At 38.9% G+C, this 17,510-nt stretch overlaps 1 protein-coding gene across 1 annotated transcript in view; it reads left to right on the forward strand.

Moving 5' to 3' along the window:
• SYNRG (synergin gamma) overlaps positions 1 to 17,510 on the forward strand; it is a 37,367-nt gene that overhangs the window by 574 nt on the left and 19,283 nt on the right. Inside the window, exons 2-14 of the mRNA XM_035893729.1 lie at positions 767 to 885; positions 2,848 to 2,978; positions 3,357 to 3,462; positions 4,073 to 4,184; positions 5,321 to 5,620; positions 6,376 to 6,600; positions 9,029 to 9,106; positions 9,822 to 10,018; positions 10,899 to 11,147; positions 11,978 to 12,114; positions 14,618 to 14,736; positions 14,916 to 14,978; positions 17,398 to 17,509. Of these exons, the coding sequence (XP_035749622.1) occupies positions 767 to 885; positions 2,848 to 2,978; positions 3,357 to 3,462; positions 4,073 to 4,184; positions 5,321 to 5,620; positions 6,376 to 6,600; positions 9,029 to 9,106; positions 9,822 to 10,018; positions 10,899 to 11,147; positions 11,978 to 12,114; positions 14,618 to 14,736; positions 14,916 to 14,978; positions 17,398 to 17,509 (1,948 nt within the window). The remainder of the gene's footprint in view (positions 1 to 766; positions 886 to 2,847; positions 2,979 to 3,356; positions 3,463 to 4,072; positions 4,185 to 5,320; positions 5,621 to 6,375; positions 6,601 to 9,028; positions 9,107 to 9,821; positions 10,019 to 10,898; positions 11,148 to 11,977; positions 12,115 to 14,617; positions 14,737 to 14,915; positions 14,979 to 17,397; position 17,510) is intronic.

The raw sequence follows: 17,510 nt of genomic DNA on the forward strand, positions 1-17,510 counted from the left end.
GGATTATTCCTGAGTGTGTCATGTCCCTCCTGGAGTGCTTTTGCTTGTGATGTTCAGTTATGCATGGTTATAATGATCTCACGGTGTGCCAGTAACAAATGTGTGTTAGTTTATGTCCCCCAAGATAGCAAAATATGAGATATGAAAATACTGAAACATAATCCCCTTGGCTTTATTCAGTGAATTAATACATTCTGCCTTGATTTGTCCAATTTTGTTGAAGTTTAGCTTTTACTGACAAATATTGTAACCACTCTAATATAGGTAGTGGCTAATTAACCTACAGACAAGTTATCCAGCCAGATCAGAGTGTGAAGTTGCGTTGTGAAATGATGAGTTTATTTCCTACAACTTATCTTCAAAAGCTGCCAGTTTGTAAGTTTTCCCATTTCAAGAGAAACGAACAATTATGAGTACCAGTCAAACTGGTTAATTAAATCTTGTTAATTGGAAATGACCCTTTCAAAAGTCATACAGGAAGAAACCCACAGAGAATCCTTAGGATGGTGGGAGAATGCATCAGCTTAGTTACTGGGAAAGCCCCACAACATTTCTTCCCTTAGACTGATCAATATCTAAACTAAGGAAATTCTGTGGCTGCCTGCAGTGTAGCATATTTTTTAATTTTTTTTTAAGTAGTCCAGCAAGACTGAGAGTTTTTTCCTTTCCTTTGTTTGTGTAGTTTAAAAAAAAAAAAAAGAAAAAAAAAAACCCAACCACCTTTAACACTAACTGGGAGCTTACTTTGCTTAATGTTTCATTGTAGGGATGATTCCTATGCAACAGCAAGGATTTCCGATGGTTCCTGTCATGCAGTCCAATATGCCAGGCATGATGGGAATGAATTACGGTTCTCAGTTGCCTCCTGGACCCATGACCATGCAGGTGCGTGGCAATGAAATGTGGCCTAAAATGAGATACCTCGGTGCTTGTCCGAAAGGTGACAGCTGATGCCATAGTCCTCTCGCAACTGCAGTGGGGGTAAGAGGGTGGAACTTGGCTAAAAACCGAAGCGTGGGTATTAGTCTGTAGTGGGACACCCTATTTTGTAGTATTCTCTTTGAAGATATTCCTGACAATTTAAAAATTCTCCAAGTTTCATTGGGATCTGGATCTGGATAGAGAGAGTGGGGGAGTTTGGCATACATTACTCACTCTTGTAGAATAGAGAGAAATGAGGGTGTAGTGCAAGGACGGCATCAGTAGTATTTAAAGTAACTTGGACGTTGTAGCCCACTCAAAGATGTCAGAATCTGAGCTTGCATTTCACTATACGTGTTATGACACCAACGTGTGATAAGAGAAGCATGGTCTGTGAACAGAAAAGGAAACAAAAGCATTAGCAAGGTGTTGAGAAGCTACCAGATGCCACCTACTCCAAAGTGTGGTTAGTAATAGTACTGAATTGTTAAGTAGCTGTAATTCAAAACTCCCACAACATACCTCTTCTGTCTTTTTAATTTTGCTTTGTGCTTTTTCTTCTTTTGCTTTGGTTTTATGTACTTACCGTTGAGGTGGCGCATTGTGTACTATTTTAAATGACACCTTTATAAGCTGATAAGAAGTGACTGTGTACACAATCTAATTGATCATGACCAGTCTACTGAATTGTTTTATCCTTTTGTAACTCAAATGCTGGAGTTAATAGAATTAAGTTTCCTGAGTGCAGGTGTCAATTCATAAACTTTCTTTTTAAATACCTTGTTCTAGGGAGCAAGGAATCTCTTAAAATGTGCTCTGTTTTCTCACGTGACTGTTTTTCCCATTTGTTCTACTTCCTGTGTTTCATTCTCATTCTTTTTCTTCCTTAAAGTAACTTTGTCTCTAACTCTGCTGTTGCTAATTGAGGAACAAGAATGAAATATGAGTAGCTAATATTATGTTTTCTCTCTTTTAATCTTTTGTTTTCTATTTAGCACCATATGTGCTTATGTAAAAATTTGCACTTTGTTGAAATTCAATGTTTTGGCATGGCTTTGTAGCCAAATTGCTGTGTGACAAATTGAATTTATTGTATCTTGCCATCTCCTTACATGCCCTTTCCTTCCCACCCCCAACTGGAATTTATTAATTTTTTAAAATTTATAGTAGAAAGATGTTTTTATGAGAGCTGGTCTAAAAATAGTAAACAACTTTTGTTCTCTTCTTGTATGTTCTGATACCAAATACAAAATGAATGGTAGGAAAAGCAAATTATTTTCTGGCCCCTTCTATATTAGGCAAGCTTTGCTGCTATAACTGTACCAGAATATGTTTCTCAGCAAAAGTTTCTGATACAGGTGCAGTTTATTCAAACAAGTCTCCTCTTGGCTGTTGTCATACACCACCTCCCTCCCTTGGACCCCTGGATAAGCTATGTTTGCAAAATGTCTAGACCGCATTTTGCCAGGTTCCATTGTTTGTTAGGAGTGTGCACTTCCAGCATGGAATGTAAAAGTATTACGCAATCACTTAGAATAGGAAGCAAAAAACCCCCAAGCACGGTACCTAACCCTGTATAGCACTGTAAGATGCCTGTAACGTTCCTGCTCTTGAGGTAGGTTGCATGGATTTGAAGTCTTGATTTTTGCGTATGACCAGAAGACTGTCCTGTCTTCTAAACTCTTGTAAGAATTTTAACTCATTATTGAGAGAGAAGAGTGCCATCTACTGAATGACCAGTGCTTTCGTCTGCAACAGCTCGGCTGTGCTTGGAGACTGCTCATCCAGCTGTACTTAAAGCTCTTAATTTTATGGATCTACCTGGTTCACAGTTTGGCAGGGTGTATTTGCCAGTGGTTTGGCTTTTTCTTTAGGGGAAAAAAAAAACCAAACCCTCTTGGAGTTGTATTATTTATTTTGTTCTAGGGTGGCATGCCCTTAGGGCCGATGCCAGCAACTGGAATGCCTTACATGGGACAGGCTTCTTTCTTGGGAATGCGTCCAGCGGCCCCGCAGTACACCCCTGACATGCAGAAGCAGTTTGCAGAGGAACAACAGTAAGTGACGCTTTTACTGCCTCTTGGGAAATTCTTTTTTTAAGGGGGAGATGTAGTCTGGAGGGGTAGTTGACACAGGAAAAATATTGATATTTTCTCTGGAAAAGTAATCCATTTAGGGCTGTAGGATATTGTTGAGATCGTTCCATGGCATTTGAAGGGTATCTATGAAGTTAGTAGTGGCTGTCATACAGCTTTGAGGAAATGTGTGCACCAAGCCATCTGAATTTGAGACAGCAGAAATGGAAAAAACAAGCAGAAGCTTGATGTGAACACTACTCGATGATCTTAAAGGTCTTTTCCAACCTAAATGATTCTGTGATTCTATTGTAATGAAAAATTATTTTTAGATTATTTTTTTAAATCATTTTTCTTCAGGAAGAGGTTTGAGCACCAGCAGAAATTCTTAGAAGAAGAAAGAAAACGGCGCCAGTTTGAAGAGCAGAAACAAAAGCTGAGGCTCCTAAGCAGTGTGAAACCTAAGGTATGTCCTAAATAATAAGTGGGGTGTTTCTTTCTTCAGGTTTTTTTTTAATGGCTTTTAATGGGATGGTCTCTTTCAACAAGGAAATAAGTGGGAAACTTATGAGACATCAGATGACATCTTGAAGAGCATCTGGAATAGTCAGTCCTTTACACTTGGTGTAATGTAAACAAAGTCTGATGTTGAAAATGAAATCAGCTTCTGAAAAATAAACCAACCTGGTATGTAACATTTGGGAACAGGTGGAGTTTCTAGAACAGAGAGTGTTTAGTTGCTTGTTTGTTAACTTTGTCCAAAGTTTTGGACGCTTGCAATGAGCTTGAAGGCTCTTATCTGCAAGAGTACAAATAGCTGGGTAAGGTTTAGATATTGTTCCTGTGTATAAAGCTATGGCTGAAGACTGCAAAACACTGTTATAGAGTGGTCTGCAAAATAAGTGCTTTCTAAATATGGGAGTTATTGTTGATATGCTTCAGGAAGGCACTGCTGGAGAAAGAAGGGTTTAATCTTAACAGCAGGCATTGCTAATTTTTGTACTGAAGAAGTGTGGATATTCAAAGAAAACTGAGCTGTTCTGTGAGGTTTTTCAAAATGTGTTCTGTGCTTTCAGACAGGTGAAAAAAGCAGGGATGATGCTTTGGAAGCCATTAAAGGAAATTTAGATGGGTTTTCTAGAGATGCTAAAATGCATCCAACACCAGCATCACATCCAAAAAAGCCAGGTTTGTAATTTTTTTCTCATCTTCCAACTGAAAATAAAACTCTAACATTTGAAATCCTCAGAAGGGGGAACTAATTCCAAGAAGTATTTTTATTTGCTGGTACAAAGTGAGTGGATTAACTGTTTTGTAAAATAACGTGTTATTCTAGCAACTGTTTGCTTGGTCAGGTGAAATAGTAGATACCAGCTTTTATTAGAAGACTTGAAATCTTTAAAAGCAAGCTTAATGTGCGGTGCTTAATGTGAAATATCATGGAAATTGATAATGCGTTTGTTCTTTTCTACTCAAAGCATTAATTAATATTTTGCAGGGTGCTTTTGAAGCTGAGAAGTGCTATACAAGTGCTAAGAATGATCAAAACGTTGTATAATGACTTCAGCATACTGTAGCAGCCTGGGCATGGTCAAACCAAAGCCCTCTGTGTTCTCTTCTCAGTAATTATTACGCTTGTGACGATTGCTACTAAAGATTTCCTGTGGGTTGTAATATAGTTTGTTCTGTGTCTAGCCTGGAACAAAGCTTACGTAGACAAGCTTTTTCCTGTACAAAATCTTTACCTGTACTGTGGATTTGCTCATGGATAATTTTGAAGTTACAAGTAGTTTCTGACAATTTTCCATTGTCTGTAGATTTGCCCATCCTACGTCAGTTCTGTTAAAATGCAAGGGATCAAACAGCAGATTGTCTAAATGAGTACACATTTCTTATGTATCTTCTGATATATTATTGAGCTTTTGAGGATAAAGCACTCCTTTGAGGGAGAACGTCCCCCCATGCACACCCCCATTATGTCCAGTTTGAAATATTACTACTTGATTTGTTTTGACCCAGTCCGTTGTTTAAGACAAACGGAATACTTCCATAGCCAGTGTTAAGAATCAAGTTTCAATCAACATGTTTCCATCATAAAAATCTGGGAGAGAAGATGCATGGTTGGAAGCGGCTGCTCAGTTTTACCTCACGTATTTGTTATGCTGACAATAACAACTCTGCCCATCTCTGTCAAATAATGCACCCAGTGTTGTTTCCCCTCACCCATTTGCTGTGTGTACCTCGTATTTGCCACTTTTCCTACCTTTCCGCCTGTGAACCTTTTTCCTCATCACTTTGCATTGTGTGTTCATTCCATTTTACAGATCATCCCACATCATCCCATTCTGCTGTATCTGTTTCCCACTCTGCTTTTCTCGATGATGAAGAATTTAGTGACTTTATACAAGGGCCTGTTGAAATCCCCAAACTGGTGCCTCAACCCACCTCTCAGCCTTTTCAGCCTTTCCATTCTGCTACTGAGGCTGGGCAACTGCTTTCAGAGAAGGCTGTGGTCCAACCTCTCCCTCCAGCCCAGGCGCCAGTGTTACCCATCCTGCATGGTACAACTGGGCAGGTTCCTTATTTTCCTACCTCTGCATCTTCGCCCAATGTCCATAAAAAAGGTAACTCTAAAGTTTTTTTTTTGTTTTTTTTTTTTTTACAAGTCACCTTCTGTCACAGAGCTACACAGAGTCTTTACTTATTTTGTTGGGGTTTTTTTCCAGTCTGGCTGAAAGAAGTAATATATAGACAATTAACTAGAAACCTGCGGATCCGTGGGAAAAGGTGATTTAAGTCCCCTTCTTCCTTCCCTTAAAACTGCACTGTAAAAGCAAGTCATGTGTGGATCCAAAGATGGCTAAATATGCATATAGCTAATCTTAAGTTAATTAAGTCTTGTGTGCTAGCATCTTTGTAGGTCTGTGTAGTAGAAGATGATACAGTTGAGATGGTGGTATAAAAAATAACTTTTATGCTAATGTGGAGCACTTGTGTGCTTCCTCTCTTGGAGGCTAAATGGATGTTGGTGAGATTAATGCGAAGAATTCTGCAAATCTAGGTAGATATTGGACACATCTGCTGCTGATGCCTAGATGATTATGCATTGATAATCCTAATACAGAAGATAGTTTCATGTATTCCTTCTCCTACTTGTTGCTTTTTGTTTGTTGAATTTGTTGTGTATGCATGGTAAGTAAAGGGCAGAATTGGGCTATAAAAGTGTTGACCAGGGTGGTGCTGTTGGTCTGCGCTGGGACAGATACTCATCTTGATAACTCATCAGTGGTATCAATAATACTTTTCCTTTATAAGTGTGGAATTGCAATCTGGGTGGTTAATAACAAAATACAAATAATTCATCCTGCTGTTTATTCAGGCTCTTCCTTGGAGGAGAAAGTCTTAGATAATGGCTCAAATGAATCTGAACAAGAGCAAACCAAACTTAAAACATCCGAAGTTGGGCACAAAGCCTCGGCTGCAAGCCAAGTTCATCCCAGTCTAACCAGCAATGACTGGGATGTTGTAGGTGGACATGAAAGTGGTACCATTGCTGCAGAGGTGCACAAGGCTTCAGAACAAAACATAGTAGTTGAAGAGCGTGGTGAGCAAATCAAACATTTGACAGAAGTTAAATCTAATAAGATGCTGCTTGAATGCTAACACTCTGTACACTAATTCTAAGGCCAATCCTGCATAATTTTGCTCTGAACACCTGCTTGAATAATATGTCAGTGCCTCCTGCTCCTTGCTAAAAGTATAACAACTATGATTTTGCTCTGAATGTTTGCCACGTGAATTTACTGCTGTAATCACTTTTAACGTGTGTGTTTAATCAGGTCTGCTGTTTTAAAATATTCTGTCCTCTTTCTTGGGGAAAAAAAAAGATGTGCTCTCTAAAGATTTCTCTTTTTTAAATTATTTAAGGAAACTTATTACTAAAGATGGTCGATGTCATGGTGGGTTTTCATCTTTTAATTTTGAGGGGATAAAATCTTGTAGGTTAAAACTCTTAGCTAGTTAATACTTGTTTCCCAGGCAATTTGCCGCTCATATGCGTTATGTCTGAAACTATTTGTGCTTTCGGGATCAAAATTTCAAAAGCTGGACTAGATGAAAACTTTAAGCAAGCTTTAGTTCCAGTTTGGATTTTATTAAAGCTGACTACTGACTGGTTTTGGTTTATTCCAGTCAGAATAGATGCAAGGTCTCTGGTGCACCTTGATTAGCGTTCTGATGTTGTACTTAAGGGTTACATGAAATGTGAGCTCCACTGTAGTCAAGTATGATGAAAATAAATGTAGCCCGTTGTGTAATCTCACTTTACTGGGGGTGAGAGGAGACTGAGAAGGGGGAGAAGGCTCCTGGTCTGTAGAGAATTGAATCGGGCACTTTCTCAAGCAGTTATTTCTTTCCTAGAAGTGCCGTAACTTATTAATAAAACTCATGTGTTCCTCTCCTCAGTCATTGGATATGTTGCTTTCAAGTGGTTTCTTATCCAATATATTAAAAAACATTATTGGATGAAATTAAATGGTCTGAATGGGCATTTTTAATAAGTGGAGGGGCTTTGTAATACACAGTAAATTGCTAAAAGTGACTTAACTTTAAAGAATATACAGCAAGAAATAGGAGCTGTTCATTTATTCATGGTTCAGTCAATTGCATGGTTCATTTTGTAGAAATCCAACACAATCTGATGCCAGCTTTAAAAAATAAGGTGGGGGGAGGGAGACGGGAAACTACCCTTGTTTAAGACTGTGAGACAGAGCGAGTTTAAATACAGCCTGCAGATGAAGGTGGTGTTGGAAGTGATTATGTAGAGCAGCAGTAGTTAAGAATAGCTCCAAACATTGTTAAGGGTGCTTTGAAGGATGAGCTGAAATACTTTGTGAGGAACAGAAGCGTAGTAGTTAAGTGCTAATGCTGAAAAATGGCAGGCCCTTAGTCACCTGGAAGTTGTCAAAGTTGTGTGAGACTCTCCTATCTATTGACTAAATATGGCTGAGAATTCCTTTTCACTTCTCATATTATTTGATTTTTAAGGGGCTGAATTGTATCGGAGAGATTCAAGGGTGAGAACCAAGAATTGGTGGGATACAGAAGTGTATGGAAGGTGGTTAAAGCTGAAGAATGACGAGATTGGAGGACATAGCAAATTTATTTTACTTGACTGGTGAAATGGAAGGAATTGCTTATATTAAAATGTCCTTGGAGCTGTGGGATGATTAGAAATTAGACTGCAGTCAGAAGAGAATCCACGTGGAAGATGAGGAGATGTAAGGGCACTGGGAAAGACAATGAAATCTGAAATTATTCTGATTTTTGTCAGAGCTCCATCCAAGACGAGCATAAAATCTGCTTAGAAGGGAGCTAGATAGGAAGTAAAACCATGAGACTGGGGGGAAGAGTCCGCACAGTGGAGAAGGAAATAACCAATTCGCAGGGAGTAGTGTGGCAGATGGCGTTATGAAAGCCTGTAGCGGTGAAGGCGGCTGTGGTGTCTCCTGGATCTGAAGACTAGGAGCAATGGATACGTTCTTGTGAACATGGGGTAAGATCTTGCTGAGAGTCAGTCTAATAGGCTGTTTGTGGATTTCCCCATAAGGATGTTCTGGTGGAACATTGTGGTTCTTATGGTAGGTATGAATTTATTTATTCCACAAGTAGCCCTAATAGCGTATACTTGACAGGAAGACTAAATTTGATATAGCACAGAACTGCTGCTATGAAATTTGAAAAAACAATGAGACTTGAGCTTCTGTACAGCTAGAAATGAAAAGGGAGGCAAATGAGGAGCTCCTCGTTTCATTATGTCTATAACTATATTCTCACTGTTACTGCCAAATCATTCTAGTTACACATATTCTTGCAGTAGCTGTTTTTCCTCTGAGCACGGTGATTCCTATCTGAAATCTTTGCCTGAAATGCTACATGATACTGACCAACTATGAGCTAGTCTTGTTGTGGTCTGAATCCGTATATCCTAATACAACTGTCTGTCTTTTTCTTACTGGATGGAATATGTCTAGGAGTTGGAGTATTCCCTTCACAGGACCCAATTCAGCAAATGATGCCTCCTTGGATTTACAACGATAGCTTGGTCCCAGGTAAACAAGAAAGTGGGCGTTTAGCCAAGTGGGCAATGTAAGGTGTGAACGTACGTCTGCTTACGTTCCCATTGATCAAAGCATTATTCTTCACTCATCAGATGAATCCTGTGTCTTTGATATGCTACGTATTTATGGTGGCCTTGTCTGCATTTGAAGAAGTATGGATTTTATTCAAGCATATTAAATGTTTAATCTAGAATTTGTTATGACAGCGGATTATGCTAGTAGAGGTTGCATTGCTGACAATACTGCTTTCATGGGTAGTCTGGGGTTTGGAATGTCTTGTAATTAAGCAGGCTCATTCCTTAAGGCTATTTATCTTATATATGCAAATAACATAGTAAATAGAAAATGAAATGCTGTAGTATACATTGATTACACTGAGGTTTAAATACATAAAGCTGTTACAACTATCTTTTTATAAGGATTATCCTGCGATTTCATTAAAGAAACATGTTTTGACATGGAGCACTAACTGTACTTTATATAAAATATTTATTAGCTTGTGTTAAGCTTGTCTGTAAAGACCATCCAATAATGCATTTAGATGAAACATGATATGATACGTTGCCAGAATGCTGTTGCCTTACCTTACACTTTGAGAGTTACTAATCTGATATAATGTTGAGTGTGAGACAAAATAGAAAAGCAATCTTGAAATTCACTTGAAAAGAACAGTTGTCACTGTCTAATACTGACTCCCTCTTAACAGAGTTGTATAAGAAAATTTTAGAAACCACTTTGACTCCTGCTGGAATAGATACAGTCAAGCTCTATCCCATACTGATGTCGTCTGGATTGCCCAGAGAGACTCTTGGACAGATATGGGCTTTAGCCAACCGTACTACACCTGGGAAGCTCACAAAAGAAGAGCTCTACGCTGTCCTGGCTATGATAGCAGTAACTCAGGTATGACTGACGCCTTGGAGATGAGCGCAAAAGGGCGGTTCCCTTAACTAATCTGCTGGAGATTGCATGTTAGCGCAAGTGGCTGGTGTACCATGCTTGTAGTAAGATACTACTTCTGTTGAAGTCCAGAGAAGGAACTCCCCTTGTAGCTTCAGTGGGATTATAATTTCATCTCCTGCAGTTAATTTCAGTTACTCCTTTCTTTAGTGTCAGTTGAGGATAGTTCTTAGATACATCTACCAAACACATGTATATGCATTTCTAGTAGAAAATACTGGCTGGTTTTTTTTCTCTTGTATACACATACTGTTTTCCTCAAACTATATGGTTTCTGTATCCCTTAGTCTGCAAATAGCTAGATTTGCTACCTGTCCTGAACCAGCAAAGTGTTAATTTTAGGCTTCCATTCTTTGTCAGCATAGTGTCGTCTCTTAGCAGTTTATTGCCAAATATCAGCCCAGTGTGAAAACTGAGGCAAGAGTATCTTGAGCAGTGAAGATTGCAGCTGAGGCACCTTGTTGGAGTGGCGTGTGGGAAAGACGAAATAGCACACACCAGGTTCAGCATAGCTATGCTTGCCAGTGCTTACTGGATTGGTTTGCTAAAAGCCAAACAAGAATGCTGTCAAATGCTTCTGCCCTCCCAGGGTGGGTATCATCACCCTCTGTGTAACTCCAGCAGTCGGGGTGTTGGATAGGATTCACTTATACAGGCCCTTGATAGCACATTTTGCTTCGGAAGGTTCACCTGCAGCCTGACCAGAACCCTGCTCTTTGGTAATTTCAATAACACAAAGTAGAAACTGGGGTGAGAATGCAACATGCCTTTCTGTTGATGTGCACGCGTGTATATGCTTGTCTTTGCTTTTCTGCCTTTGCAGAGAGGAATACCTGCGGTGAGTCCTGACGTGTTAAACCAGTTTCCAGCTGCCCCTGTTCCTACTTTAACTGGATTCCCAATGCCGCTGCCTGCCACCGTGAGCCAGCAGCCTCTGATGCCCGCCGCCCCGCCGGTCTCCATGCCTCTGAGCATTGGGCCGCCCGTGATGGGGATGAGCATCACGGCACCAGCGGGCGGAGCTGCAGCACAGCCTTCGGGAGGATTCCTGCCATCCTACCCGCCCAGTCAGGTTAGCTCGCTCTTGCTGCGTGGGGAATCTCCATTGTCGTGGAAAGAGAATGAGCCTGACTCTTTCAAAGCTCCGTAGTGACAACAGACTTTAAGTAAACAGCAAAAAACGGAGCTGAAATCTAGCACGTGACAGCTGAAAACATGAAGTCATGCCACTAAGGGTGTTCTTTTATTTTTTTCCGTTGCTTTCCAGTGGCATTAGAAGAGGTACAAAAGCATTCTCCATTACAAACTAACTGTGTTGAAAGAGGATTTTAGTTGTGATGCGCATAAAATGGAATTTTAGGTTAAACTATAGAACAGACTCTATTAGCTGGTAAAATAAGTCAGAGTTTTCAGAAGATGAGAACTATGAAAACCCTTGGTTTACAACACTGTAAATCCTGTGGGGGATAAATTTTGCTGTTTGCAAATATGGTTTATCCTTCAGAAAATATTTCTTCTGATGCTTTTGCTGTGTGTATTGATTTTAAATTATTGATTGATTGAAATTATCAGTATTTGTCCTGTGTTAAAAGATTACATGGCTATGATCAGTGATTTTTTTAATGTGGAAGAAGTAGAGTTCCTCATTCACCTGTTCTTCATGCATACTACTTGTAATCCTGTACACCTTGCCTGTATTTTGGGTTGGGTGAGGTGCAGGCAAAGTGGGAACACTGACTGTGCTAATTCTGCGTGCCAAGGTTGAAAGGTTTTTTTCAGTCTTTTGCTTTTTTTTCCCCCCTCCCCCTCTTAAGTTGATCATGCTACTCTGAACTGCTTTCATGCTCTATGACAATTTGAAAAGACAACAGTATAGCAATTTACATGTTGTTTGTAATTCAGGTAGTAAAACCAGAAGATGATGACTTCCAGGAGTTTCAAGACGCTTCTAAGTCTGGCTCACTAGATGACTCTTTCACTGATTTCCAGGGGGATGTAGCTGGCTCCTCCAAAGCAGCCAGTTCACAGCACCGGAGCAGGTAGTAGATCTTTGATTTCTGCCCCTTTGGTATTTTAGAACTCTTAAGAAATGAAATGTTTTCCTCTTTTGTGGGTAGCTGTCTAGCCTGTAATTTTCTTATGTCACCTGACTTCTACTCTGACAGTTTCTTTTGAAGGTTGTTACAACTACAATTAGGCTTTCTGCATCAAAAATGACATTTGATGTGCCATAGGTGGTTGGCCATTCTTTAGCATTCTAGTCATCATGCTGAGGTAAATTGCGTTTACAAGGTATGGGGATAGGTTTTCAAGTGTTTATACTATGGCACAGGCAATTGAAAGTTCCTTCATACTGTGCGTTCAGGCGAAAATCTTACATAAAGCTATTCAGAAAAAATACCCTGGGACAGAGGAGTTCTGCACTTAGTGCTGTGTGCTTCCATTAGAAGTATGACCCCATGTTTGTTGGAGTTGATAGAAACCATTTGCTGACATCAAGGTCTTTCTTCAGGCCCTGAATATTCATGCAGGCCAAAAATTCATGCAAAGAGCATGACATTGTACTCTGAAATGACCAAGAACTCCAGTGGACAGGGTTTTTGTTATTTCTATCATTTCTCTGGCCGGTGCTTAAACTTTCAATAACTGCCTATAAATCTCAATTGAAATCTCATTCAGACATCAGCAGTCTTGGCTTTTCATTTGGGAGCCTGCCAAAACGTAATTCCAGATCAGGCAAATTTTGTATAACAAAATAAGTAAGCATGTTTACTCCCTTTGAGAGTTTACAATTAATCCCTCAACGTCCTGTGATTACAAAATTTCAGTGTTGTTTCCTTTTACTGCACATGGCAAACTGTTATGTACCCTCAGGTGTCTAACTGTAGACATACAGATTTTCTGTGTGTTGAACTGACTGTTCTGAGTTGCAAAGAGAACTAGCGCTTTCCAGGTAAGCAGTGATTACCAGTTGCTTCCTCAGCAGTGACGTCAAATGGGGATGCTAAACCAAATGGTTCTGTTACACCGTGCCTAACAGCATGCCATGTAAGAAATTAAATTTTGCTGATGTCCATCAATGCCACATGCATCTGAAGATGCTCTGGTTTAAGTATATCTTAATTTGTGTTAGACGTCATTTTGAAGTTAAAGCTATTATGTTACTGGAAGTTTTATCAGAAACATTGTTTGTAAATTCCACAGTGGAAAGTAGGGGATCAGAAAAGAAAAAAAAATTTTAAAATGGTGTTTCTTTTTCACTGCGGCAGTTCGCTTTATTCAGCCGTAAAAGCGTTCAGTTTTGAACAGAATGTTACAATGAGCTATAATCTAATTGCTCGTGGAGCTTTATTTAAAAAAAAAAAGCCATCTGTAGAGTACAGATGATTAACCATTACACTGGCCAAGATTGCATATCTAATAGCCTGTTTTGCAGTGATGTGAAATTTAATTATATTACCATAAGCTATATCTTTTTGACATTGCACTGTCTGTCTGCAAGCATCACAGACCATCATTAGCACGTGTGTGCAAGTGCTAGGTTTGTATGTTGCTTGTGGGCTGCTGATAAGGAGATTTAAATGGCTCTGGAAAGATTCTTGCTTCAGGCCAAAGAACGCCATAGAAATTCATTCACGTTTTCCAATGTGGATGGTACTGAATGACATAAACTAGAGGTAAAATGCATCATTCATATGTAAAGGATGTTGTTCTGTAGAGCTGCCAAGGTCTGATAAGGGGGCTCGTGTGGAGGGCAAGCAAAGCTCTCGCAGAACGTTTTCTAAATCTTACAGCAGTTGCTAACATGGTGTTGGGTTATTATGGCAGTTTTACTATACAGAGTGTGTTTATGTGCAAAAAGATTTGCTTGTGTCAGTGTGGACTAATCCTTATTTTGCTGATTAGATAGCTACCTAAACTCGATGATTTGCACTGACAGAAATTCAAAGTTATCCTTTCCTTCCTTTTAAACAGTGGCTCCACTTTATTCTCTTAATTTTGCAGTATGTGATGAAATCTAATCAAAAGCAGATAAGCTGAAAGTATGGAGCTGGCAAAATCTCATGCAGTTTTAACTCTTTACTATATCTAGTTCTATCAGGGAGGATCGTCCTTACACTGCCCTGGGCAAAGCGATAAATTAAACAGCACCGATTCCTGGGGTATGTCTGTGTGCTTATTGTCTCCTGGGGCTAAGAATTCCTGTGGTGTAAAGTTCTGAAGTGTTTTGTTCATGTTCTGGTACAAATTAAAATCAAGAAGGGTGAAAATTTACTTCTGGCCTAAAGAAATACGATTAGGTGAGAGAAGGTGCGAATTCACCCATCAGTTACGCGGCTGCCTGTTTACATGCTCTTATTCTTAATGGATATTGAGGTAGTTTACCTCAGGTTCTTGATTAAGAACTCTTTAGGGTACAAGCTTAGGTTTGGTGATCCAAATTATGTAGTCATAAGAAGAGGCTCCTTTAAATAAAACCTGGAAATGTAGATTTCTTATGGATAAATGAAGAAACTTTGCTTTTATCTCTCTTGTTTTTAGTGTTCCTTCTTTACTAATGCCACTCCCAGGTAATAAGACACTCTCATCAACGGATAAGTATGCTGTGTTTAAAGGAATTGCCGCTGAGAAACCTTCTGAAAGTACAGCTACTTTTGGAGGTAAAAGGAAAAATATACACCACTATGAGCAATTTATTGCAGTATTTAATATGTCTTGGGTTTTGGCATTGATAAAATATTCATATTTTTAAAATCAGAGCAATCATGTCAATAAAAAACTTATTATATGAATTCCTAATATCTTTATGTAAATGTATTCCTTTTCTCATATTCACTAGATTCTGGAGACAAGTATAGCGCTTTCCGTGAATTAGAACAGCCGTCAGAGAGCAAATACTTAGGTAAGCAGTATGTTTTTTGGAGCTGTTTTAACATGTTTCCATGATAATTTTTGTGAGCTGCAGAATTTCCATTGCTGGAATTCTAATATAATGGTGCTTCTGTTCCTCTAAATGACTTAGCAGGAAGCATCCTGAAAAAATAATGCAATATACTGTTGGAACAGTCTGCAAATTGTATTTCTAGATGGTTGGCATCTCTTTTTGGATGCTTCTGAGTTTTATTTCATAATAACAATATGGCTGGGATTTGCTCATTTTAACTAAGGAGTCATGTATTCTTAGAAGATAGAATAAGATGCTTCTGGACAAAATTGCAGCTTTGTCCTATTGTTAGGGCAGAATTTAAACTTTTCATGGTCTCTGGTGCTCTACGAATAAATCTGATCACTTATTTTGAAATTTGTGTTTAACTGGTTTTGACTGAGAAAAGTAAAACCTAGATGGCATCTGAGGTGCAACATCTGGGTAACACAAAAGCAGAGTTCCCCTCAGCCTTTTCCAGAACCAGCTACGTCTAACTCGTTTATGCAATGTAAGTGGTAATCTCATCTTTTTAATCAGATGGGGAAAAACTTTCATATATTATCAGCAGACAGATCAGAAGATAAACAGATTACTAACTTAACAACTCTGTGGAAGTCAGGTTAGACCCATCATTTGTTTCATTATTAGAAGACAACTTTAGATTCTGAGATAAAGCTGCTTACCTGAGTTCACTCCTACTCCTTATTTTTCAAAGGCAGAATTCTTTTTCTTCGGACACTTGAATTTCTGAAACTCCCATAATGTTTTGTGAGGTTTTCATGCTCAGTACCTCTTCAGGATTAAATGCATACAATGAAATGAAATAACAACACTTTATCTCTTTCCGTACATGTTCTAAAATATAGAAAATCATTTGCCTGCTATCCAGGTCTGACCACTCTTAACCCTTTCACCAGCTTACATTTCTAATGGAAAAGTGTGCAATTCATCAGTAAGTTTAGTTTGCTGTGATGTTTTAGTTTTGATCAATGACTAGCAATGTCACGAATATTTGTGTTGTTGCTGGGCCAAGTGAATTGATTTGGAGGGGAGGGAGAATGGAAGAATATGTCGGGTATAGGCATGGTCCTTTACTACCATTATAAAGAGCATTCTTTTACACCTTGGTTAAACTAATTTAAAGTATGACACTCTGTGGTAGTTCAAGAATTAAATGTTAATGGTGTACTTCTAAAATAGAACAAAATCTGCTTATTGAACACTTGTCCTGAAGTATGTATCAAGACTTTAAAATAACAAGTGGTCTAAGTATGTATGTGCTGGTGAATGGGTTAAACCACTCAACGTTTTTCATGTTCAAAAGAAATTGCTTTATAAAAACAAAAAATTATGAATGAACAGGAGGAAATTTACAAAATGAGTGCACCAAAATATTTAATGTAAACTCAATGAAAACATTGTTACCTAATGTTTAACCAGGTTTAAATTATAATCCTTACATAGCACTGTTTTACATTCAGTATGTAGTTGAACTAGAGATCCGCACGTTTTAGGATTAATCGTGATGACTTTCATGTGAAAGTCTGTCTCCAAGTTCCCTAGTAAAACTGTAATCAGTCTTAGCAGACGTTAGAAGACGCCCGAGTTATTACATTTACTGAAGTTCTGATCATTTAATGCTCTTGTATGTTTAGGTGAACGTGACAGAAGCAAAACACGATAGATTAAAATGAGCACTTAAAAATGTTCTAAACCAACACGTTAGGATCAGCACTTTGCATTCGTTTCTGTTTGGGGCTTTATCTCTTCCACCCGTTGGGTTCCCCATTATGCCCAGTTGGATAGGCTTGCTGGCTGGCTGGCTGCCTTCCTTCAGCCACCAGGCAAGTCCAGTTGGTCTCTACTTTGTTCCCCTTTCAGCTTATCGGCAGGGTTGCTTTTGTCTCCACCCTCTGCTGATGCCCCATGAATAAACTGTATTTTGGCAATATTTTGAAGGGAGGGAGGGGGAGAATCACTTCTATTGGTGTAAGTGAAATTCAAGATTAAATTCATTGCTCGGCAAATGTGGGAAGGATGAGGTGGGAAAAAGAACATAAGTGGAGGCTGAATGAGACAGAACTATCACCTTCTGAATCTATTGGTCATGGTTTGTTTTGATATTAACTCAGTGTAAAGGGAATTTAATATGACTTTGTGGCTATTTGAAAGGCTTAAGTGCTTGCTGGAATGAATATTAGAATTGCTGACCTTGAAACTTGTGTGGTTCATAGAAGTTGAGTTTGCAGTTCTACGTGCATCCTGAGGTCTTAATTTAGATAGTTTGCATAAAAACTTCTGACATTGCATGAAATAATTTGCTTGCTTGCATGGTGTGAGTATGATGTATTTGTTGTCACTACAGTGTCTTATTAAATAATGTGTTTTTTCTCAGGAGATAACCTTGCAGAATTCAAGCCTGCAGGAACTGATGACGGTTTCACAGATTTTAAAACCGCTGACAGTATCTCACCATTAGAGCCACCTACAAAAGACAAAACTTTCCCT

The sequence above is a fragment of the Egretta garzetta genome, unplaced genomic scaffold (genome assembly GCF_000687185.1).
Source record: "Egretta garzetta isolate BGI_Z169 unplaced genomic scaffold, ASM68718v1 scaffold890, whole genome shotgun sequence".
In the NCBI taxonomy this organism is placed as follows: domain Eukaryota; kingdom Metazoa; phylum Chordata; class Aves; order Pelecaniformes; family Ardeidae; genus Egretta; species Egretta garzetta.